Genomic DNA, 26,256 nt, shown 5'->3' with positions numbered 1-26,256 from the left:
ATTGTGATGCCACCAACTTTGGTTTTCTTTTTCAACATTCCTCTGGGTTTTCGGGGTCTTTTCTAGTTCCATACAAGTTTTAAGATTTGTTCCAGCTCTGTGAAAAATGTTGATGGTATTTTGATAGGGATTGATTTGTGGACCCTTGATTTCCTCCAGGAGGCAAGTGGGAACAGTCACTGAATTTGGTAAGCTGCCAATATCTTCAGGAGTTCTTGTGGGTAAAAGTTCACTTCTTGCAGTTAGGGATAACTAGTAAGAAGAGAAAGCATCTGCTGGACCACAGGTATGATACTTCCATTGATGAATGCTGGTTTCAGGTGTAGATGCCATTACAAATATCAGTTCCCGGGGACTTGCTATTGGTGAAGGGCTGATAGCATTTTTTTTTAAAGATTTTATTTATTTATTTGACAGACAGAGACCACAAGTAGGCAGAGAGGCAGGCAGAGAGAGAGAGAGAGAGAGAGAGAGAGAGAGAGGAGGAAGCAGGCTCCCTGCAGAGCAGAGAGCCCGATGCGGGGCTCGATCCCAGGACCCTGGGATCACGACCCGAGCCGAAGGCAGAGGCTTTAACCCACTGAGCCACCCAGGCACCCCAGGGCTGATAGCATTTTTAAATTGTATTTCAGGGTCAAATCATTTCCTTTGCTTATTCTGAGATGAAGATTCAGTGGGAAGATATGCAGGCATATTGGAGCCCCAGATGGAAAAAATCCTATCCCAGGACCCTTTCAAGAGATGCTGAGACCTATGTCCTTTCTATGCAGAAGCATCCCTGGGCAGGTGTGGCTGCAGAGGGCTTACTTCCCTGGCACTTGTCTTTTTCTATGTTACTTGTCTGTAGAAATACCATACTCAGAAATGAAGAAGGAAGGGAAGTAAATAACATTATTGTTACTTAAAGGAAACCCTTACTGGTGTTTTAATGTAGTTCTTCACAGTTTATTCTATGTTTATTTAGTTGTGAATAAATTATAAAATGCACTTTATGTGATAAACTCTTTGTAAATATTTTAGTCACTGCATAATTGTCTTGTGGGTGTGTTGACACTGGCTTAACCAAGACCCTGTTATGGAAGGTTTGGAGTGTGCTCAACACTTTTTGCCTTTTTTTTTTCCCTTTCATTTTCCAAAGAGAAGCATATCCCTCTGTGAGCTAAGCTAGTGTCTTGTGTGATAATGTTGGAACTCAGCCTGGTTTTGGGGAGATTATTAATGTCCCTTCAGAGCCTTTGGTTGTCTGATCTTGGAGCAAGCTAGTTAACGACTTTTGTCTGGGATGCTTGAGCTGAGTATACAGGTGTACTCCAGGACCATGTAAGCCCAAACTGTGTGTGGTCAGAGCACCTAAATTATATTTGAAAGGAAAAAAAAAAGAGTATTATCTCTACAACAAGGACAGAACTGAGGAACATGATCATGGGCAGCAGCAATCTGGTTGAGTACATATCTCATTTGTATGATGATATTCTTACCTTGCCTGTAGTTGGCCACCAAATCTCTCCTTCTCATCTTGGGCTGCTCTATTACCAGCCCTTCTAAGAGCTGGCTTATGCTGTTTTCCCATGCAGAAGAAAAATGTGGTTTAGAATAAGGACACTGGGGCTCTTGATTGTTGACAATGAGCCTTTATTTCCCACATCTCATTAGGATGTTTCAGGAGGAGACTGGTGAGCCCTGAGTCAGGGGCCGCATTTACTATTGATTTATGTGCTGTTCTAGAATTAATTGAGTCTGGACACAGGGCCTCATTTTCATTTCTTGGATGCATAGCAGGTAATCATGTTTCTTCTGTATATTTGAATTGCTTTCCAGATGGTTTGTTGTGAAGGATTTATCTTTAATATGATTAATCAGAAGCAGGGGACCTCAATATGTTTGCTCACAGGCTTGCATGCAAAGCTTCTCAGTGCCACCGGTGTAGGAGTGCTTAACTCTCTCTTGGCCACCGCCGTCCAGGGGCTTTTCTGAGCACCTGGATCTTGGATTGAAAGAAAGTTTAAAGGGTCCTGGATAAAAGCCCTGGAAAGGGGTAGAAGGCCTAGAGTAGATTCCCAGGGGAGCGTCAGGACATTATTTAGTGTGCAAAAATAGGACACGATCCATGTGTCAATAGGGAATAGTTAGATTATGTCTATTGGGCCAGGAAATACTATGTAGCTATTAAAATCATAATTATAGAGAGTTCCTACTGCTTATTCTATTATTTTAAAAGAAGAGAGGGGAACATATTCTATTATGTTAAAAGAAGAGGGTGTTTACCGCAAGACTTCAGCCATGCGAAAGTGATGTATAGAGGAGAATGGAAAGAAATACATCACGAAATAACAGTAGCCGTCTGTGGACAGAATAGCTGTGAGGCGGTGTCTCTTCTTCTCTGTATCCCTTGTTACATAGGCAACAAAACAAATCATAATCCTTATCCCTAGGAGGTCTTGTGCCCTCAGAAGCATTCACCTCCCCGATGCAAAAATCTGCCCCCATTCGCTTAACAAATGATGTGCTAAGATTAGTCACATGTCCTGCCCTCTTCCAAGGCAGGGAGTGAAGCTCTTCGCAGCCTCCTACAGGGCAGCTGTCCCCTTGTCACAGCTGCACCCCCAGAAGGAGGATGCGTTGAAGTCACTGCAGATCTTCCCAGGAGATGCTGCCTGGGAGCCTTGCAGCCCGGGAAGGTGAGATTTGACGGCTGTGTGGGACCTCCCTGCAGACACGAAGGGCACCGCAAAAGTTGCTTATAACTGAGGTGTTGTATGTGGAATCCTTTATCGTCAAGCCCTGAGCCCCTCTGCTGCAAAGGCAGTGAGTTAGGCCCTTGAGCTTGCAAATGCACCTTTGCTGAGTTGCACTGGGTGTTATGAACTCGGAACTCTTTCTTGGCAGGAACCAATTGGCTCTACCAACGTTTTATTTTTTTTTTATTAACATATAATGTATTATTTTTTGGGGATACAGGTCTGTGATTCATCAGACTTACACAATTCACAGCACTCACCATAGCACATACCCTCCACAATGTCCATAACCCAGCCAACCCATCCCTCCCACCCCTTCCCCTCCAGCAACCCTCAGTTTGTTTCCTGAGATTAAGAGTCTCTTATGGTTTGTCTCCTTCTTGGGTTTTGTCTTGTTTCATTTTTCCCTCCCTTCCCCCTGACGAGCCCCCTCCCTACCTCTCAAATTCCTCATATCAGAGAGATCATATGATAATTGTCTTTCTCTGATTGACTTACTTCACTTAGCATAATAGCCTCTAGTTCCATCCACCTCGTTGCAAATGACAAGATTTCATTTTTTTTTTGATGGCTGCATAATATTCCTGTGTGTGTGTGTGGGTGTGTGTGTATCTATATCTCACATCTTCTTTATTTATTCATCTGCTGATGGACATCTAGCCTCGTTCCATAGTTTGGCTATTGTGAGCTTTGCTGCCATAAACATTCGGGTGCATGTGCCCCTTCGTATCACTATATTTGTATCTTTGGGGTAAATATCCAGTACTATGAATTGCTGGGTCGTAGGATAGCTCTATTTTCAACTTTTTGAGGGACCTCCATGCTGTTTCCCAGAGTGGCTGCACCAGCTTGCATTCCCACCAACAGTGTAGGAGGGTTCTCCATTCTCCACATTCTCACCAACATTTGTCATTTCCTGGCTTTTTAATTTTAGCCATTCTGACCAATGTGAGGTGGTATCTCACGGTGGTTTTGATTTGTATTTCCCTGATGCCGAGTGATGCTGGGCACTTTTTTATATGTCTGTTGGCCATTTGGATGTTCTCTTGGCAGAAATGTCTGTTAATGTCTTCTGCCCATTTCTTGATTGGATTATTTGTTCTTTGGGTGTTGAGTTTGATAAGTTCTTTATAGATTTTGGATACTAGCCCTTTATGTGATATGTCATTTGCAAATATCTTCTCCCATTCTGTCAGTTGTCTTTTGGTTTTGTTGAATGCTTCCTTTGCTGTGCAAAAGCTTTTGATCTTGATGAAGTCCGAGTAGTTCATTTTTGCCTTGTTTTCCATGCTTTTGGTGATGTTCCTAGGAAGAAGTTGCTGCGGCTAAGGTCAGAGAGGTTGCTGTCTGTGTTCTCCTCAAGAATTTTGATGGATTCCTGTCTCACATTGAGGTCTTTCATCCATTTTGAGTCTATTTTTGTGTGTGGTGTAAGGAAATGGTGCAGTGTCATTTTTCTGCATGTGGCTGTCCAATTTTCTCAACACCATTTGTTGAAGAGACCGTCTTTTTTCCATTGGACATTCTTTCCTGCTTTGTCGAAGATGAGTTGACCATAGAGTTGAGGGTCCATTTCTGGGCTCTCTATTCTGTTCCGTTGGTCTATGTGTCTGTTTTTGTGCCAGTACCATGCTGTCTTGATGATGACAGCTTTGTAATAGAGCTTGAAGTCTGGAATTGTGATGCCACCCACTTTGGTTTTCTTTTTCAACATTCCTCTGGCTATTTGGGGTCTTTTCTGGTTCCATATAAATTTTAGGATTATTTGTTCCATTTTTTTGAAAAAAGTTGATGGTATTTTGATGGGGATTGCATTTAATGTGTAGATTGCTGTAGGTAACATAGCCATTTTCACAATATTTATTCTTCCAATCCATGAGCATGAAACATTTTCCCATTTCTTTGTGTCTTCCTCAATTTCTTTCATGAGTATTCTGAGTACAGATTCTTTGCCTCTTTGGTTAGATTTATTCCTAGGTACCTTATGACTTTGGGCACAATTGTAAATGGGACTGACTCCTTAATTTCTCTTTTTTCTGTCTTGTTGTTGGTGTATAGGAATGCAACTGATTTTTCTGTATTGATTTTATGTCCTGCCACTTTACTGAATTTCTGTATGAGTTCTAGCAGTTTTGGGTTGGTCCACCAATATTTTTGCCTCACCTATCCTTCTCCCCGCCCTTTGACCTCACCACACTTACTGATGTGGGAAGTGTCTGCTGTTCTCTGAATAGCCCTTGTGTGCCCAGGCCACTCACCTATGTCCTGCTGGGAGTATAGGTGACCAAGGACCTAGATCTCTGAAAGGGATAGGGAGAGAAGGTATGGAATACGATGGCCTGGGCATCTAGGGAAGGGTCTTGTGTTTCTTGGCAAGGAGGTCATACCCATTCTATAGTTAGCGGAAAGCCCCTGGAACCTCCCTGAGCATCTATTTAGGGCGGGCTTTTCAAGTACAGCCCTAGAGCCTCTTAAATCAGAATCCCCTGCAGCTCTAGGCCTGGCTTTTGGCTCACCACTTCAGAATCTTGGGCCCACGAACCTGCATGCTCCCTGGGTGGGCCTTGCACGCATCAAAGTGAGTGAACTCCTGCTTTGGGGGAGGAATTCTTAGCTTTCCCCAAGACCTCTGCCTGCCCTGCAGTCCCACCTGGATGCACCCCCATCCCATTGCAGAGATGCACAATTAGGCCCCAGCACTGTCTACCTGTGTTGGCAGAGTTCCCATCTAAGGGAACGTAGATTCCCATCTAAGACACGCATCTAGTCAGGCATTCTCTCTCTTCGAATTTCATTTAAATTTTTCTCGACTCCCTGTATGTTGTAGAAAAAAAAAAAATTATAGAGGTCTGTGTGGGTATTTCCTCTATTTAGCCCATGTCAAGCCCTAAAGGCAGGTGCTATCATTTCTAATTTACCAAGGGCAGAAGGCCATCCCTCTGTTAAATATCTTGCCCAAGGCCTGACAGTAAATGGAGGTCTGAATTTAAACAGGACCTTCTGTCTTCATCTGTAATAGAAGGCTCTTTCTCTTACACCCAGAGTGCCCCTACAGGTTAAATGTAATTCTGCAAACCTTTAAAGACACGGCTCCCTGCCGCCCAGGGTTCTGCTGTGGGTCCCTTTCCATCTATATCCATGGAGAAGAGAACCAAATCAGAAGGTCCACACTATTAAACTCTAGACAAGCCAACAACTAGCATTGTATTTAATGGTGAAAACTTTTTTAAAAAATAGGATCATTCACAGTGTCCAACCAGAGCCCTATGGGAACCTGAGACAAAAGAAAAATCCATAATACTGATCTTGTCTTTACTTAAAGCTTCAATATTTTGTTTACCATCTATTCTTGCATTGATTTTTATTTTTTAAAGTGTTGCATTTAAATATTCACTCTTTAGGGGCCCCGGAGTGGCTCGGTCAGTTAAGCATCTGACTCAATTTTGACTCAGTTCATGATCTCACGGTGGTGAGATCAAGCCCCACGTTGGGCTCCATGCTGGGTATAGAGCCTGCTTAAGAGCCTCCCTCTTCCTCTGCCCCTCCTCCCATCTCTTTCTTTCTTTTTTTTTTTTTTAATTTTATTTATTTGTTTGACAAACAGATTACAAGTAGGCAGAGAAGCAGGCAGACAGAGAGAAAGGAGGAAGCAGGCTCCCCGCTGAGCAGGGAGCCCGATGGGGGGCTCGATCCCAGGACCCTGGGACCATGACCTGAGCCGAAGGCAGAGGCTTTAACCCATTGAACCCCCACGTGCCCCCTCCCATCTCTTTCTTAAAAAAATAATTCTCTGCTTTGATTTCTGAGTTTGTTGGTGCCCTTTTAAATTTTGTGACTGAGGTGAGTGACAACCATGCTTCACCCTGGACCAGACCTGCTAAGAAGTAAAGACAGTTTTGTCGCCATTAGGAGTAAGTCAAGGATGTCGCTTTCATCACTTAATTGTGTAGTAGCAGCCCAGGGCAGTGCAGTCAGACAAGGTGATCAAATGCTAGAAACGCAAAGAACAACATTTACCAGCTCAAAGTTATTAGAATTTAAAAATGGACTTTTACAAGCTTGTATGGATTTTTTTTTTCTATGTACCAGCAATGGCCATGTAAACATGTAATGGGAGACACACAGCCACAAAATTATATATATATAATTTTTTCTAAGAATAAACTCTCTATGAAGAATCCTGTAATGCTGTTGAGAGACATTTAATAGTTGAATAAACGAGGAGCTGTTTCTTGAGTGAAAAGGCTCCACGTTGTATGTAGAAAAACGTCTCATTGTACAGGGCTGGAAGGTTCAGGGGGAGAATGATTTTTCTGGTGAGCTGATGGCAGTTGCTTTGACTGTCTAGATCTTGTCACTGATATGTGAGAAAGGAGGTGCCTGTGTTTTTTTTAAAAGGTTTTTTGTGTATTTATCTGCCAGAGAGAGAGAGAGAGAACCCAAGCAGGGGGAGCAGCAGGCAGAAGGAGAGGCAGAAGCAGACTCCCTGCTAAGCAGGGAACCTGACTCGGAGCTTGATCCCAGGCTGATCATGACCCGAGCTGAAGGCAGACGCTTAACCAACTGAGCCACCCAGGCCCCCAGGGCTCCTCTATTTGTAAAGTGTGGACAGAAATGGGCTGTCCTCCTCTGACTGTGCTGCTTCGAGGGAAAATGTCCACACCTCCCAGAGCCACGGGACATTAAGTGCTTCCTCTGACACACCCTGGGTCTGTGAGCTGCACCCCATCCCCAGGACCAAGGGTTCCAGATTTCCTAGGGGAGGGGCCATTTTCCCTTGAAGAAAGCAAATCTAGCCACATCCTCTGGAAACCTTGATTCTTTACATTTAAAAATCTTCTCCATCTGGAAATTATATACCATAAGGTAGGAAGCAACTTTGTTTTCTCCTAAATGGTTAGCCCAGTGGGTTTCAGATTTTGCTCTACATTAAAAATCGTTTTTAAAAATTTATTTTATTTTTTCATTGTTCCAAGATTTATTGTTTATGCACCACACTTAGTGCTCCATGCAATATGTGCCCTCCTTAATACCCACCACCAGGCTCGACCACCCCCACCCTCCTCCCCTCCAAAACCCTCAGTTTGTTTCTCAGAGTCCACAGTCTCTCATGGTTCATCGCCCCCTCTGATTTACCCCAATTCACTTTTCCTTTCCTTCTGCTAATGTCCTCCCTGTTATTCCTCATGCTCCACAAGTAAGTGAAACCAAATGATAATTGACTCTTTCTGCTTGACTTATGTCACTCAGCATAATCATCTCCTGTGCATGTTGATACAAAAGGTGGGTATTCATCCTTTCTGATGGCTGAGTAATACTCCATTGTATATACTGACTGTATCTTCTTTATCCATTCATCATTTGAAGGGCATCATGGCTCTTTCCACAGTCTGGCAATTGTGGCCATTGCTGCTATGAACATTAGGATACAGATGGACCTTCTTTTCACTACATCTGTATCTTTGGGGTAAATACCCAGTAGTGCAATTGCAGGGTCATAGGGAAGCTCAATTTTTAATTTCTTAAGGAACCTCCACACTGTTCTCCAAAGTGGCTGCACCAACTTGCATTCCCACCAACAGTGTAAGAGGTTCCCCTTTCTCCACATCCTCTCCAACACTTGTTGTTTCCTGTCTTGTTAATTTTGGCCATTCTAAGTGGCGTAAGGTGGTATCTCAATGTGGTTTTGATTTGAATCTCCCTGATGGCTAATGTTGATGAACATTTTTTTATGTGTTTGTTAGCCATTTGTATGTCAAAAAATGGGCAGAAGACGTGAGCAGACACATTAAAAGTCTTGATGCCTGTTCATACCTCCTACCAATGAACTTGGAACGCCAGGCATCAGCACTTGTAAAGACCCATCCCTCCAGGTGATCCCAGCATGCAGCAAAGTTTTAGAACCATTAGTTCAGCTAAGGATCTACCTACCTGTCAGTGAATTAGAATTTTTTCCACCTGCCTTAGGGTGACCACCCATTCTGGTTTTAGCACTGAAAGTTCTGTGTCTTTGGAAACTCCTCAGTCCCAGGTGAACTACATTGTATGGATAAAACTATGTAAACACATCTGTTTCTGGGCTTCTCTAGTTTGTACCAGTGCTGTCTGTCTGGCAACGATACCATGCCATTTTAATTACCATGACTTCAGAGTCTATTTATATACTTGATGAGGCAAGTTCTCCTTAATTACTCTCATTTTTAGATCTTTCTCAGCTATTTTCACGTGTGGATTCTTCCAAATGAACTTAAGAATCATCAGGTCAAAGTTTCGATAGCCTTACTTTATAGATTGCTTTGTGTGACTCGTTTATAGGACCAGGGACTGTTCCATGTGACCATCATATATGCACTTTAGTCCTTGAGTCTTAGATTGTTCTGGAGGGCATGATGTGTAGGTATGGTGTACGTGTATCTAGGTATGCATGTAGATTTTTTCCCTCAAATGAAAGAATTTGAATTTAAGCTGGAATTTGAAGTCAAGAGGTCCTGTGTACCTGAGTTTGTTCTTTGACAAGGGTGTAGAAACATGCAGTGTGCATGGCCTGAGGAGGAACAGAGACAATGTAGGGATAGGGTCACTTCCAAGGAATAGGAGCCAAATGTTGAGGTGCAACTAACTACCAGGCCCATTTGCCTTCGACCATCCTGACTCTCGAGGTGTGGGAGTCTGGCTGTCTCTCTGCCAATGCATTCGATGCATGCTTTGGGACCATTTGGGGGAATGTCGTTACTAGAGAATGTGTCCACAAGAAGGTGACTGCCAGGTTCTGTCAGTCAGTGTCCCGGGCATTAGCTATCCTCTGTAAAAGTAAGAGATCTGTTGTAAAATGGTAAGTGGCTGTGAGGCAGGTCAGAGCCTTTGATGCACACTCTGGGCATCTATGCTTTAGTGACCACTGAGCCCCTTGATCCCTACCTGGGAATATATTTCTGGAATCAGTTTTGGGGTTTGGGGATGGGGTAACCTGTGAGGACATTCAGCCTCTATGGGTTCCATCTCAGTGATAATATTACTGGTGTGGGGTATCTTGCTATTCTTTGGAATGCTCTGGAGAGGAAACACTGTGCATCTCTCAGTATCTAATGATTCTATTAAGACATAGCTGTCCATGAGCCCCTTGTAAAGGAAACTTCCTTGGACTGATTCACATGTTGGAAGCATGTGGCTCAGCCAGTAATGGTGCATACACTCTTGAGTGGATGGATGAAATAATTGTCTCCTCCATTCTTTTGGGAATATGCACAATGCTGTGACCGGCCATCTAGTAAACCCAATGTCACAGCAAAATGCGTTTAGGACACCACTATAAGCAAAGTGCTGTGTGGGTGCTCTGGGGAGTACAAAGCACAAAGGGTTTTTAGTTTAGGACTTTCCTGGGGAGATACAGTGAAAGAAAGAAAATGTAGCACCTGGGTCAGAACTGCCATGAGAGCCCATGTCTCCGACCTCCACTCATTCTCTACTCCTGCTGAGCCCACAACCCACTGCTTCCACTGCCTGAATACCCCTGAGCCGTGTCTCCTCTTTCATTCCTGTTGCTTTAGTTTAAGCCCTCATTTCTTTAAAAACAAGTTTTCATTGTGATAAAATATACATATCATGAAATCTAACCTTGTCAACGTTTTCATGGGCACAGGCTCTCATTTCTTCTCTCTGGACACAGGAATAAGTTTTTAAAGAATAAATGAACTTTGATGGAAACAAAAACAAGACATATGTAATGTAAAAGTACAATTTAAAGAATAAAGCAAACAGGGGAGGCTGGGTGGCTTAGTAGGTTAAGCATCTGCCTTTGGCCTGAGTCATGATCCTGGAATCTTGGGATCGAATCAGGCTCCCTGCTCAGTGGGGAGTCTTCTTCTCCCTCTGACTCTCCCCCTTCTCATGCTCTCTCTCTCTCTCTCTCAAATAAATAAATCTTAAAAAAAAAAAAAGAACAAAGCAAATACCTGGGTAACCAGTCAGCTGGAGAAACAAAATGTTAACCAACTGTTTGAATATCCTCTATGCCTTGATGCGGGATGCCAGCCCCTCACTTGCCCTAGAGCATGGACAAGGAATAGACTTTTCACCGCCTCTCTTCCAGCATCTCTTCTATGCTGGGTTTAGACAGATGAGGCCAAAAGGGAAATCCTGTGTGTCACGCACCTGCTGAAATTTGCCCGATGACTCTGCATGGTTTATGGGATAAAAATGCAGAGTCCTGGGTGGTTGGGTAAGGACTTCCCCAGTTTGGAGGCACAGGGTCTTCGAGGTGCCCTGTGATACCACGACCCACCTTCTGCAAGCTGCAGCCACACCCTCTGCCCTCTCCTGGGTGTTCCCCTTCTCTCCGTGGCCAGACAGGCACTGTCCTCCCCTTCGTGTCCCCCTCCTGTGCCCTCACCCTGCTGAGCTCATGAGGCTAGAGCTCAGGTTCAGCTTCTCTATATGGTGCTCGGCCTGGACAGGTCCTTGCAACTGTGGTCACTGAGGGAATCTGTTTGAGAGGGAGGAGGAAAGAGAGGCTTCTGTGCACTGGGGAGGGCAAGACAAGCTGATAGGGGAGGGAAATTGAGTGGGCCTTTGGGGAGCATTGAGGATTCAGACTTGGAAGTTAGCGTACCTCCTTATCAGACCTCATTATGTCTTCTGAATGCAAGCTTCTCTCTCTCTCTCTCTTTTTCGAGAACAAATAACTTGATCTGATGATCCAAACTGGGTGAGCATTTTCAAGAAGTCCTAAATGAGCTGGTGAGATTCTGGGAGAGAGGCAGTCTTCCCAGTGAATGGCAGGTGCCTCACCTTTGCCCCTTTCCCTCCAGCCGTGCACATCCTCTCTTCTCTTTGATGTGGGCGTGCGCAGCTGTGGTGGGGATGTTGCATTATCGGAACAGATGTGTCTTACCGTTGCCATTAAACAACATGGTGGCCAAACACTCCAGTGGGTCCCGTGTGGCTGGCAGCCCATGGGCTGGCACGATTCTTGGGGTGGCCATGCTTGGTGGGGTTCTCACTGTCCTCTCCAACATTCCTCCCCACAGTGGCTGCCTGCAGGTGACCATGGCAGTGTGAGTGTCCGCCATGGCCAACCGGAAGCGTCAGAGCACGGCGAGCAGCATGCTGGACCACAGGGCGAGGCCGGGCCCCATCCCCCACGGCCAGGAACCAGAGAGCGAGGATGCAGAGCTGCCCCTGGAGGAGTACGTGCCCAAGGGCCTAGAGCTGGCTACCCTGCGGCCTGAGAGCCCCACGCCCCCAGACCAGGGGTGCCACGACCACAGCCCCGATGGGGACTCCAGCTCTGACTACGTGAACAACACCTCCGAGGAGGAGGATTATGATGAGGGCCTCCCCGAGGAGGAGGAGGGTATCACCTACTACATCCGCTACTGCCCTGAGGACGACAGCTACCTGGAGGGCATGGACTGCAACGGGGAGGGGTACCTGGCCCATGGCACACGCCACCTGGAGACGGATGAGTGTCAGGAGGCAGTGGAGGAGTGGACAGACTCGGCAGGCCCCCACCCACATGGCCACGGGGACGAAGGCAGCCCAGATTACCGGGACAGCCACCTCCCTATCCCAGAGGACGAGGCCTCCGTCCTGGAGGCCCAGGACCAGGAAGAAGGTGTCCACTACTGCCCCAGTGAAGAGGGCTATGAGGACTACTACCCAACGGAGGCCAACGGGAATGCGGGCAGCGCCTCCCCTTATCGCCCGAGGCGTGGGGACGGGGACCTGGAGGACCAGGAGGAGGACATCGACCAGATCGTGGCTGAGATCAAGATGAGCCTGAGCATGACCAGCATCACCAGTGCCGGGGAGGCCAGCCCTGAGCATGCACTGGTGCGGGGGCCTGAGCCAGGGCCCGGGGACTCCACAGAGGCTAGTCCGCCCAGCGAGGCCAGCCACGGCCCTAGCAGACACGAGGGAAGGCCCAAGTCACTGAACCTTCCTCCGGAGGCCAAGCACTCCGGAGACCCCCAGAGAGTCTTCAAGACCAAGTCCAGGACTCCAGAGGAGAGACCGAAGTGGCCCCAAGAGCAGGTAGGATGCCGGTTATCCTAGGGACGAGGGTGGGGGTGGGCAGAGGGACCTAGAGAGTAAAGGATGCTCTCCTGTCACCCGTGTGGTTGCCAAAGCCCATAGTTCAAATATGCGTTTAATTCTTCATCTGTTCCATTATGTAGCAGGTGTGTGGATGTTCTAGCGCCATCCCGAAGATGCCCCCCCCACTAGGGGCCAGTAGGCCTCCCGCTAGGGTCTCTAGCCCGCATGCCCTGTGTCTGCTCAGGGTTGGGGGCGGTCCGTGTCACTACCATCCCCCCACAAGCTGGTTTCTTCAGGCCGACAGGACGTTGGCAAGGATGTGAGGCTGCTGGCTCGTGCAGGGTCCCGCAGCCAGTGACAAGGGACAGTGACCTGAGCACATGTCACAGGGGCCACTGTATCCTGGTGACACTCTTCCAAAAGCTCAGGGGCTTGGCCTTATGGGCTATTAGCTGTAAATAACCATTTTGAAAATAATTATGTGAAGGTTTGACAAAGGGGCGGAGAAGAAATGCTGCTGATGCGGCCAGTGGATTTAAGCATGACCGTATTCCTCTTCATTATATCAAAGTAAGCGTGTGTTCTAACAGATGCCTTTGAAAAGCTGCTTTTCAAAAAAAAAAAAAAAACCCTCTGTGAATATATAAAGAAGATGTGATGATTGCACTTGTGTAAAGGAGCTTCTCGTTGGCCAATTCTGTGGGCAAATGAGAGCGAAACGCTTTTATATTTTTAAAGCCTTAATTATTATTTTTTTCCCCCAGAGGAGTCCATGAGTTTAAAAAATACATACATATGCTGAGAACATGTCTTTGGGACATGAGTCATATTCACTTGCTGCTAGATTTCTGGCACTGGCTTATTGATGCTTTTTGTTCTTTTTAGAGATTATTAAATGTAGGTTGATTTCACTGACAGGTGTTCCTGGAACTCAGGGCAGCTGTGCCTGCAGGGGGGGCTTTGGGTTGTAGAGAAACTGCTGTTCCACCAGTGGATTTGGGGAGCTCCCCCCAAGGATGGGTAGCTCAGGGGCAGAGGTCTGGGCTTCAGGCCAAAGTGTTGCTGGCCATCTTCACTTTAGCCGAGTTGGACTCATGGCCCAACAGCGGCTGTGACCCCGCAGGGAACTCATGGGGGCTGCCTGGGGCGGGTGACATAGTATGCTTTGTTGTGGTGACTTCCCTGACAAAGTTTTTGTCAAGAGAACATAATCTTTAGAGCATGAAGGGGAGGGGGTACTGAGGGGAGGAGTGGGTAACTTCTCTCCCTAAATAGAGTGTCTCCTCAAAGCAAATGCTCTTATTCAAGATACAGGAAAAGCTCATTTAGATGGGTTAATTATTGCATAGCTTTTTTTTGATTTACTTATTCATTGGTAAATGACTTCCCTCAAAGAGAAAGACTGCCTGGTGATTCCCAGCTTAGGGCTGACAAGGGTCCTGGATGAACATGGGGTCTGAGGACTCCTTTGGAGGGCTCTGCCTCGTCTGAGCGAACATCACGTGATCTGGGTCTTGACATCTCATAGACCCAAGTGACCCCTTCTCCAGATGAGGAACCTTTTGAAATTTGACCCAAAACAGCCACTATGATAGGATCATCTTGAAAGCAAGATTGTGTGAAGCAGTAGGTATAGTGGGAAACATGGGGACTCCTTGCTTCAGATCTCAGCCTACCTTCCTCCTGGAATCCCTGACTCCCCACATCCTTACCCCACCACCCCTGCTGGGGACAGCCAGGCTATGCAGTGGGAGCCAACCAAAGAGGGGCCTCAAACGGGCTTCCAGGGTGCATGAGTCCCATGCTGGCCTTTCCTTGGGCCGTCTGCAGTTAATGTGGCATAGCCTGGGTTAAGGCTATGGTAAATAAAACCAAAAAACTCCTTCCAGAAGCTCAGTCTATGGGCCAGCTGCCTACCGCAGGAGGCTTCCACTGGGAGGAAACTATACAGCACAGTGGCCCTCTTCTCTCTGACATTTCTTTTAAAGCTGGAAAAGTTACGTCGTGGCCACTCTGAAGAATATTGTGTAGCATTTTATTTCATCCTTGCATGGAAAATGCCACAGTGGAATTAGAAATGGGAATATGGAGAAAGTTCCCACCATAGCTCCCACTGACCTCCCAGATGAGCTCTTTCTGTTTCCCTGTGTTCGCCTTCAGACTCCAGCACTGACCATGAATAGCATACGTAGCTGTCACTATAGTCCAGACATAATTTTGCCATCCTCCTCTTAGAACCTGACACCTTGCAAGTATTTTTCCGTGTTCCCGTGTAATTTTCATCATCATTTTTACCGACCTTTGCGTGTGCCATTCAGGCCATGTGCCATCTCATTCATGAGTCTGCACAGACCCTGCTCCTGAGCCTGCAGGTTGCACATAGCTTTGTCTTCTATGCGTCCGACCTCCGGGGACATCTCCTTCCAAGTTTTCCTGCTGGTTTATTACGTGAAGATAAATTCCTGGAGTGGACATGAATGCTGACCATCTCCCCATATTTGTCTTGCCTCCTTATTTCTCCTTTTCTATGAATGTTCGATGTATGTCCTTTATTTGGGGGAGGTCTGGATGATTTTCTATTTCCTAGGAGTACTTTGTATGCTCTAGATGTTACCTTTTTTTTTTAAAGATTATTTATTTATTTATTTATTTGACAGAGAGAGAGAGAGAGAGATCACAAGTAGGCAGAGAGGCAGGCAGGGGGTAGGGGAAGCAGACTCCCCACTGAGTGGAGAGCCCGATGCGGGGCTCGATCCCAGGACCCTGAGATCATGACCTGAGCTGAAGGCAGAGGCTTAACCCACTGAGCCACCCAGATGCCCCAGATGTTACTTATTGCTACAGATATTTCCTTCAGTATGTTTCCTTTATTTATTTATTTATTTATCTGACAGAGAGAGAGAGAGATCACAAGTAGGCAGAGAGGCAGGCAGAGAGAGAGAAGGAAGCAGGCCCCCACCAAGCAGAGAGCCCGATGTGGGGCTCTATCCTAGGACCCTGAGATCACGACCTGAGCCAGAGGCAGAGGCTTAACTCACTGAGCGACCCAGCCGCCCAGCATGTTTCCTTTTGTAAAGGTTTTGATTTGCAGGCAGACCTCTCCCCTGCATGATGCTGGGGAGACCAGGACGTCTATACTGGGTGGGGAGGGGGCACTATTATGAGAGAACCCAAATGAGATAGGCTCAAGTTGCCGAAAGACAGTATGGGATGGTGGGGGACAAGGGTCTGTGCGTGAGTGTTTTTTTTTTTTTTTTAAGATTTTATTTATTTATTTGACAGAGAGAGACCACAAGTAGACAGAGAGGCAGGCAGAGAGAGAGAGAGAGGGAAGCAGGCTCCCTGCTGAGCAGAGAGCCCGATGCGGGACTCGATCCCAGGACCCTGAGATCATGACCTGAGCCGAAGGCAGCGGCTTAACCCACTGAGCCACCCAGGCGCCCCTGCGCGTGAGTGTTTTTGCGGAAGAAAGAATTGTTTCAAAGCAGTGCATGATTATTGAGGGAAATTTGGAGAACAGAAGCAAAAAAAAAAAATTATATATTTTGTCACGTGGCAGGGCCGAATTCTATCGCTGAGTGTTTTCAAATCAAAGAGGTGAACTACCTGACAGGATTTCCCAAAGCATCCTGTTAGATGTGTTCTAACATCAGCCAGGCAGATCCTTGTTACTCGTGGATTCCATTACCCGTGACCCAGCCTCCTCTCTAACATTTACTTGTGTAAGCTTCAAATCAGTTCTCGTCGCACCTTTGTGAGCATTTGTGGGCATGCACAGAGAGGCAGAAACATGTGAGGCCCTCAGCGTGCACAATCCCAGCCGTGTGATTGAACAAGGAGACCCTTTGCCTTCTCGTCTCAGCTCTCAGCAAGCAGGTGTCCTACCCATGATCCTTGTAGTGCCAGGGTTTTTTTGCATTTTTGTGCTCTCTGTGGGATGACTCAGTGACCCCCACGTGCAGTGCTGGCGTGCTGTCTGATGCTTCTGAGCACGAGAAGGCTGCGATGTGCCTTATGGAGAAAATACGCTGTGTTCAATAATTCATGTAGGTGTGAGTTGCAGAGCTGTTGGCCATGAGTCAACAATATGGTACAGTCAGAGAGAGGGAGAGGAAATTCGCCAATCCGTACACAAGGTTGCTCTGGGAAGTGCTAAAGTAATACGGATAGTGTGTGAAGAAACATCGGAGAAGTGGCTAACTTTGGGGGTTCACGAGATGACCCGCTAATAAAAAGAGCGCAGGAAGGTGCTGTGATGAGGCCGAGAGCCCGAGAAATTTACAGTCTTATTTTCCGAGGTCAGGGAAGTGTGAGACTCTTTGCAACCGGTTTTATTATAAAGAAATACTGGATATAATTACTTGAGAGGAATGCACGTTAAAAAAAAAAGTGTCTAAATAGGAAAACACATAAAACAGGTGATGCGTTGATCGGCCAACAAAAATGACGCCCAGAGGCTTTGCAGGAACCTTATCCTGGATTTCTCCTCGGAGCTGGGTCAGTATTCACACACATGGAGATCACAGCAGGCTTACAGACAAGAGCTCACACGAATAAGGAGAACCGACTGCATCTGATTGGCCAATGAGTTTGAGAAACTTTACTGCAAAGGTTTCCCATGTCTTTCGTTGTACATGTGCCGTGGGGCAAAGTCCCAGACTCACTATGACAAAGACACCTCCAGGCCCCTTGGCTAGTGTTGCCCCCCAAATCTGGATTATCAGGCCCTTTACTCTCCATGCAAGGCCTATCAGGAAAATACAAGCCAAGTTGCTCATCTTCAAGGATGGAGAGCCAGATCACACGATTTCCTGAGGTCTCTCCCTTCTTGGCTATATCCCAGGATGACTCAACATCCACCCAAAATGCTGAGGACGGGAAAGGTGTTACCTTTGTCACCTTTGGGGCCCTGGGCTTCTGAGGAGTTCATGTTTCTTGTCCTACCATTTGTGGAAGTCCGTGGGTGCTGGTGGAGGTGATGCCGGTGTCGGTGGTCATGGCCAGCACGGGGCTCCGGACTTCATGTGGACGATCTCAGTGAGTGCTGGAACATTCAGGAGAGGTAGAGATGACAGTTATTCCCATTTTACAGATGAGGCTGTTGAGACTTTCGTGGGCTCAGTACCACACCCGTGGTCACACAGCTCCAGGGGTAAATAGTCTGTGTTGCACCAAAATTCATGCTTCTTACCACCGCCCCCTGCCGTCCTTGAAGGGCTTCTAGAAGAGGTGACGCTGACTTCAGGGGCAGGGAGTGTTTGAGTCTGCCGGCTGGTGAATGAATTGGGCGATCTTCCTCCCGGAGAGCAGCTACCCCTATTACTCTGTCCTTACTGACTTGGTAACAACAAGGCCTTGATGCACATGTCCTGACACCCATGTGGTGACCAGCATCCAACAAGACTTCCAGGCCATCAAATTGTCTCCACATCTGGCTTCGTGAGGTCTCAGGCCGTGGATCAAAGTCATCAAGTAGAGATGATCTATGAGTCACTTTCCTTAATTTTATTGAGATTTGTTGATACAAAATATTTTAATTTTTACATACGGCCATGAAGAATTTGTGAGTTTCATCCAGCCTAGTTCGTATTGAATATCTAGATTGAGTTTCCATTCCTGCACCCACCTTTGCTGTGAGCCGAGGGAGGACCTCAGTGGGACCCTGGCTGGTCCCACAGCTCAGGGGTGGGCTTTGGGGACCTGGTATGTCATCGGTATAACTCCTGTGAAGAGAGGCTTGCTGACCGGAGCTCCCAGGGGCTGCTCCTCCAGGTTCCTATAAGACATGTTTGCTTAGCACCCGAGAGAGTTCCGCAGATTTGCAGGGTGGCCTGGGATGGCGGGTTCTTGTAGTCTCTGGGTGATGCACTATGTGTCTGGGTTTGACAAGGATGGGGTTTGATTTGGACCGATTCTTTTGGGATCCCCATCTTTTTCCTGTGTTACCTTGAGACATCTAACTTGAGAAGAGGTACTCTGAAAATACCTGCTCTATGCCCGAGGGTCCCCCTCTCATAAATGTCTTCCTTTGGGCTCTGGAGGTTTCTGGAGCTGCAGGCATTCCCGGTCCTGTTCCATGTCCTCCATGGGCTGGGCGCCTGTCAGGACATCTAGTTCAAGGTGTTTGATTTCTGCGGCCACTGTGTCCAGAACAGCTCTGCACGCTGGACGGCACAGCCCACCCCTGTTGCGATTATTGGGGGTTTTCAAGATTTTTGTTTATCATCATTCCAGCCAGTGCTTTCTATAAAGAGCCCTCTAACAATAGAAAAAGAAGGAAGATCAATGCATTATAGCCAACTTAATATAGCAGTTAAGTTGAGGTGAGGTACCGAGCCCTGAGACCACGTCAGATGTACAAGCGTTTGTCATTGCTCCTTGTGGAGAAGGCTTTGCTGTGATTTGGCAATCAGTGGAGGCCTGCCTTGTGGAGGACCTTTCGAGATTGTGATAGGAATGCTGGCTCCACATACGGAGGGAGGATGCTCGGTGTGTGGGTGACCTCGGCCCGCCTGGGCGTGGGGTGGGCAGTGGCTCTGTGAGCGCTCCCTCAGGGCCGGTGTCTCTCAACGTGTGTCCTGTTCAGCGGCATAGGAAGTTAAGTCTGGGCACCTGCTTTATACGAAAGGGAACCACGCCCTGAGGGGCTGAGAGGAATATCCTGAGGTCGCTATCTCCCGGGTAACCTCTGTTGGCATGCCACGGGGTAGCAGGTGCGTGAAGGGATCTGATGCTTGCACTGTGCCTGGGGTGCGAGCAGGTACATTCTGTCCCGATCTGTCCCAAGCTAGGACAGAGCTGGAGAAAGCCTGGGGGCAAGAGCTGAGGGCATGGCCTGGTCAGAGGAAGGTCCTCGCCCACCCACTGAGCTTCTGTGGAGTGTAGGTCTCTGTCTTCCCACAGCGCTGCCCCCGATTCTGCGGGCAGCCCCCCTCCCTACCCACCTGTGACATCGGGTCCTGCCTTTCTTGTGCACATGGGGAGGTGGCATGGGAGAGTTCCCAGGGGCTCCTGTGCCCCTCTCCAGCCTCCTGTGCTCCCAGTGCCTGGATGGGTCCCCATAGCATCTGCTGTGACTGATTCCTGGGGCCACCCTGAGAGACAAAATCCAGGCTGTTCCGGCCTTGGCGTTCTCAGCCCCTCGCTCGATCTGTTCAGGCTCCCAAACTTGATCTCTCTGGGGCTATTTGTTGAGTCAGCACAAAGGCCTTATTTGATTTCTGTGAAACCTCTTGAAGACACATGACTGCTGGTGGCTACTGTTGTCACGGACCAGCTTATTCACCAAGATCCTGGGATTGCTTCAGCGCTTTTAAAATCTAGTTAAAGCCAGGGTCTCTAAAACACTGTTTTGTTGTCTAAGAAAATTATGTAGAGCCCTTTCACTAACAATAATCCGGACAGCTATGTCCCCACCTCTAGGCCTTGAAGAGAGAGTAAGGTGCCTGTCCCCTGGGGCTTTGGGGAGCAGCGTTGGTGTGGATTGGAGTCTGCAGTGGATGTCAGGTGCATGGAACGCTTGCCCCGAGGTGACGGTGATGATTTCAAGTCTGGGGAGCCTTTTTCAGGATGTGGGGGAGGCCGCTGGGGGAGGCTCCGCAAACAGTTTGGGTGCAGGGCCAAGCTGTGCAGGGCTGGGGATACCCCCAAGCAGGTTGGCATCACTGACTTCTGGAAGGCTGTCAGGGGAGGGCTGAAGCCAGAGAACACTGGAGTCAGGGCGGGTGTGTGTGCGGCCTGAGTGAGAGCTGATAGGCTAGAGGTGCCCGGTGAGGGAGGGGCTGCTCCGAGGTGTCTGCAGGCTCTCCCCTCTGCAGGCCTTCCTCAGGTGGACCCTCTCCCCCTGCAGGGCTACCCAGGGTAGACAGCTCTCACGTGCCTTCTTGGGGACATTCTCAGTCCCTTTATTCTCTGCAGTCTGATTTTGGGGGAAACGAGGTGACACTGACACGTCTCCAAGGCCCGCTCTGGTTTCCCACAGTGTGTTCCTAATAGGAAATTGAGAACTCCACTTTCTGGGCAGATGAGCTGGGCTCTGGGCCACTGGTCTCTCACTAATTCCAAATGGCCTTCTGAGGCGCTCTCCTCAATCTGGAGTTTCTGCACATAACTCCCACTCTCCTTCAAAGCTGACTGTCCCTAGCCAGGCTGCTCAGATTCCCTGGGCTGCTGGCACCTGCCTTCCTTCCCCAATAGCCCATACGTCTTGGCACCTGCAATGTGCCAGGCAGTGGGGGTGCAAAGATTTAAAATCACGTAAGCCCTCACTGCAAACCTCATTCTAGAGGGAGATAGACACACAGAAACCTCCCAGTCACGGTGGGGCTGGGTGCTCAGGAGAGGACTGGCTGCAGCAGGGGTGATGAGCCGAGAGGCTCTGGGTCTTTGCAGGGCTTGGAGGGGGGCTTGGGAAGTGAGCCAACCAGGAGATGCTGAACGTGGAGGGGCCTGGGGGCTGGGATTGTGATGGGGGCTGAGAGCCCTGAAAGAGAGCCAGGGCGGGGGGCAGGACGTGGGATGATGATGGTGACAAGGGAGGTAGAAGGGCCATTAGTTGGGAGGGGAAAACCAGGAGGGAGCTTAGGGGCAGGGGCATCTGGAAGGCCAAACACAGCATGGCTGCTAAGGGAGGCCTTGCTGAGAAGCCCCCGTGCCGCTCTGATGGGCTGTAAGGGCAGAGGGTCACATATGGGAACTGAAGGAGGTAAATGGACAGTGTATTATAAGGACAAGAAGGGAGGGGCCCAAGGAAGTGCCAACAGAGAGAGGAGGCCCAGCACGGGTGGGGCTTGAACTGAATTGCATTGTCCTGAGTCGCACCCGTTTGTCAGCCGTGAGCGGCTTGGGCAGATCTGGGGGAATGGGAAGGGACTGGGTACGGGACCGAGGCGGCGAGTCAGCCCACACCCAGCTCCCATCCTCAGGCCCCTGCGGCACCTCCCACAGTCCCTCGCATGTCCCAGCGGCTTGAGACGCAGCCGGCTGACAAAACTGCTTTGTCACGTGACATTGCCTAGGAAGCGCAAGGCTCCACGGAGGAATTTTTAGAAACATCTTCTGTTCAGGGAGAAAGGCCACATGGCTCAACACGAGACTCAGAGACGTGTAATGTCACTCGTGGGACCCTCTCCTGAGATGGGACCACGTGGCCGTGGCCGCCATGGGGTGGTAAACCCAAAGCATCCAGATCGCGGCCAAGGCTGGTCAATTACTTAAGAGGTCACGGGACTGTCGTAAGAGGAGGCGAACAAAGACTGCCTCCCAATCCTATGTGGATAACACCACGGGCAATTCAGGAACACTAAGCACATCTCAGAAATTTCGAGAAGGAGGTGTGGGACAGAATGGTGCCCCAGGTCAGCGGGTGAACTCCAGAAGCTGCCAGGTCCAGGAATATTTGCTGATTCCACCGTCACACCAGAGAAGCTGATCTCTCTCCGCCTGAGACCAAGCCCAGTTCCAAACTGCTGGAGCTGAAGGATGTTTGGAACTGGGCTTACAGAGTCTCCCTGTCTGGCTCCTCTGGTTTCAGTCAGGAGCACGTGGTCCAGGCTTGCGTCTGGTTCCTGTCTCCATCGAAGAGACGTTGAATGAGATGCTATATGCCGTCTTTGGTGCCAAAGCACTGCTGGACCTGACCCCACAGTTGGCCACCTTGTCTTGCTGTGACAGCAGTCGGGCCACACAGGTTAGGTCAGCGAGCCTGAACTGGACTCCGGACATGGGGCTGCTGCTCGGTACAGAAGCTTGGGACGTTGTAAGGCTGGAGGAATGTTACTGTTTGGGGAGGTTGTCCATTCACCCTCCTTGGCCAGCCTTCCTCTTCCATGGTCCAGACACTTGCAAGTGGCCTCTGATTTGAGACTTGTTTGCCCACTCTGAATCCTAGTGCAGCCCTACTCCTACCCCAATACTCCCCACCCAGCCTTTGAGTCTCTTGCTTCCCCTCAAATCAGCACTTGGTGGCAGCGGGGAGACATCTGTCCCTAACTTTCCTTCCCAGAGTTTCTGGGTCTGCTGACTTTGACCATTATGCCGCTGACATATATATTTGTCAGCGGCATAATGGTCACCTGCCCGAGACTCACCTGCCCGAGTGTCTTCGTCAGACAGGCTTAGACCTGGACCATGCCACACCCATGCCAGGTGTCTGGGTGCTTCTGGGATCTTTTGATCACTCCCGCTGCTGCTTTCTTTCTCTCTCTCTCTCTCTCTTTAAAGATTTGTTTATCTTAGAAGAAGAGAGAGAGCAGGGGGAAGGGGCAGAGGGGAGAGGGAGAGACAGGATCCCAAGCAGACTCTGCACTGAGCACGGGGCCCAACACGGGGCTTGATGTCACAGCCCTGAGATCATGACCTGACCCAAAACCAAGAGTCAGTTTGGCCCATATTCAGAGACCACAGCATGGTAATTTTTTTCCATATTGGTAGGAGCATTGTTTTTTTCTTCTGTGCCACACTGATAGTCATAAAGTACAAAAGAAAAGAATTTTGGGGTGCCTGGATGGCTATCAGTTAAGCATCTGCATTTGGCTCAGGTCATGATCCCAGGGTCCTGGGATCGAGTCCCACATCAGGCTCCCTACTCATTGGGGAGCCTGCTTCTTCTCCCGCTTTCTCTGCTCTCTCCCCCACCCCCCACTCTCTCACTCAAATAACTAGAATCTTAAACAACAACAACAACAACAACCAGAAGGAAATACTTTTACGTGTAGTAGAATATTATTCAGCCTGAAAATGGAAGGAAATTCTGACCTCTGCCACAACGCGGATGCACCTTGAGGCCACTATGCTCAGTGAAATAATCCAGTCCCAAAAAGACAAATCCTGTATGATTCCCCTCATGTGAGGGTCCTGGAGGAATTAAATTCAGAGAGACAAAGCGTGGAATGCTGGCTGCCAGGGGCTGGGGAAGCAGGAATGGGGAGTTAGTGTTTAATGGGTGCAGAGTTTCTGTTAGGGAAGATGAAAAGTTCTGTGGGTAGTGATAACGGGTTGCTCAACAGTGTGAATGTATTTCATGCCCACTTACCTGTCCACTTAAAAATGATTGAAAGGGGGGCTCCTGGATAGGTCAGTTGGCTGAGCATCTGCCTTTGGCTCAGGTCATGGTCCTGGAGACCTGGGATTGAACCCTGCATCAGGCTCCCTGCTCAGCGAGGAGTCTGCTTCTCCCTCTGCCCCTCACTCTGCTCTTGTGCCTCTCTCTTGCTCTCAAATAAATAATCTTTTAAAAAAATGGTTGAAATGATACATTTTATGTATGTTTATGACAATAAAACAAAAAAAAAGGAAAAGAAAAAAGGCTCTTGGCCTATTTATTGGCCTGAGTCAATTTGAATCATCTAAAATCAAGTCGAGCCAATCTGAACCCTTGTAACCAGTATCAGACACCGCCCCCCCCCCGACACACACACACATTCTGGGCCAATCAAAACCACTCTGGTGTAGTCACAGTAGAGATGAGTGGACTGCACGCATTTGGCCCTGTGGTCATTGCTGTGAGTGGTCACAAAGCAGTGGGTCTGTTCTTCTTTAAGTAAGATTGTTGAGGTCCTACTTTGTTGGTATCATTCAAATAAAAATGTATTGTCAAATATATCATTAAAATAACAGCTAGTTCTGGGGCACCTGGGTGGCTTGGTCAAGTGGCTGACTCTTGATTTCGGCTCAGGTCATGATCTTAGGGTCCTAGGATCAAGCCCCGTGTCAGGCTCCCCACTCGTTGGGGAGTCTGCTTGTCCCTCTGCCTCTCCCCGTGCTTCTTCTCTCTCTCTCCCTCTCTCTCTCTCTCAAATAAATAAGTATATTTAAAAAAATAACAGCTAGTTCAACTCTCTCTTCTTATCCTTAGTGTTAGGAAAACCAAATATTCTACATTGTATAATCATAGAAGTTGAACAGGTAGACTTGTAGAAGCTAACTGGGTCATTGGTATCTTCTTTACATATTAGCTGACTAAATGTATTTTTCAAATTATGAATCATAGGACTTTGTGTTAGTGTTTACAGGTTTAGACAGTTCAATTGAGTTGTTTATTACTTAGGACTAATAGTATTGACCAAAAGAGAGAAGTCCTCATGTTAGAACAGAGAGCTGGTCATAGCAATTCCATATTGGGAACAGTGACCTCTTTAGATGTGTACAAGTCCAATACAGAAAAACGCCCCTGGAAATGGAATTCTAACATTGACTTAGTATCGGTCATTTGATTTCCTTTTGACTTATGCACCTTTGTTGCCTTCATTTTTCAGATGTCAAGTGCTGGGCTCTAGGCTAGGTGGGAGAGGCCTCAGGTCTCCCAGGAGAATGCAAGAGCCTGCCATAAGGCCAAGAGACCATTCTTCTGCTCTGGAGAGCCGCTGTCATTAAACTCTGCTCACACAAGGCTTCTCACCTTTAAGTTGGCAGGATGGGAAAAGATGTCAGTGTTTGCTGCCAACCTGTGGAACCTGTGGGAGAAGCGGCCACGTTGGCTCCCCAGCCACAGATTTAGAAAGGGGGCAGTGTCGGTTTCTTCCTTTGAGAATTGAACGAAACCAAATGAAAGACTCCTTAGTTCCATAGCATGCTTTGCTTTAAGAGTTGGAACCCCTTTCTTTTCCACAACTAAATCCAAGTGTGATATCCTGGTGTGTGATGCAGGTGACTGGGAGGGAAGAGCCTCTGTGCCACCTGGACAACCCACCTCCTTCCCTTGGCCTTTGTGTCCAAGGAGAGGCTTAGTCCTGCACAAGCTGGTGGGTGACCTTCAGCTAAACTAAAGTGAATATTACAGGTAGGGGTAGTAAGTCTTAGGTTCTTAAAGGGCTCTGGTTATTCATTCTTTCCACATTGTTTAAAAATAACTTTTAAAGATTTATTTATCTATTGGAGAGAGAGAGAGAGCACACGCAAGAGCTAGGGAGGGGCAGAGGGAGAGGGCGAGAAATCCTTAAGTGGATTCCCTGCTGGGTGAGGAGCCCAACACCGGGCTCCATCCCAGGACCCTGAGATCAAGACCCGAGCTGAAGTCAAGAGTCAGATGCTTAACCAACTGAGCCACCCAGATACCTCATCCACATTATTTTTAAACTGTAGTGATATACACATAAAATAAAATGGACTATTTTGATCATTTTAATGTGTAGCGTTTGGCGACATTTAGTGCAGGGTTGTGCAAGCACCTCTCTTTGGTTCCAGAACATTTTCATCACCCTAAAAGGAGAGCTCATGCTTATTCATCAGCAGTCACTCCCCATTCTCCCCTCCCCCTCCAACTCCTGCCAAAGACAAACCTGCTTTCTCTGGGTACAGATTTGGCTGTTTCTGGACATTTCCATCTAAATGGGATCACACAGTATGTGACCTTTTGCGTCTGGCTTCTTTCACTTGGCATGCTGTTTTCAGGGTTCACCCATGTCCTAGCACATGTCAGGACCTCATTCCTTTTCCTGGCTGAGTGATATTCCATGGAAGGGATACACCATCCTTTGTTCATCCA

At 48.0% G+C, this 26,256-nt stretch overlaps 1 protein-coding gene across 6 annotated transcripts in view; it reads left to right on the top strand.

Annotated features, from left to right (window-relative positions):
• The window catches only part of APBA2 (amyloid beta precursor protein binding family A member 2), a 252,681-nt gene that overhangs the window by 164,102 nt on the left and 62,323 nt on the right, over positions 1-26,256 (top strand). For all 6 annotated transcript variants that reach the window (XM_047738813.1, XM_047738809.1, XM_047738812.1 and 3 more), the window contains one exon: positions 11,765-12,770. In XM_047738813.1, the coding sequence (XP_047594769.1) occupies positions 11,805-12,770 (966 nt within the window). In that variant the 5' untranslated portion in view covers positions 11,765-11,804. The remainder of the gene's footprint in view (positions 1-11,764; positions 12,771-26,256) is intronic.

This window comes from Lutra lutra, chromosome 7 (genome assembly GCF_902655055.1).
Source record: "Lutra lutra chromosome 7, mLutLut1.2, whole genome shotgun sequence".
Classification (NCBI taxonomy): Eukaryota; Metazoa; Chordata; class Mammalia; order Carnivora; family Mustelidae; genus Lutra; species Lutra lutra.
This window is presented reverse-complemented; position numbering and strand designations above follow the sequence as displayed.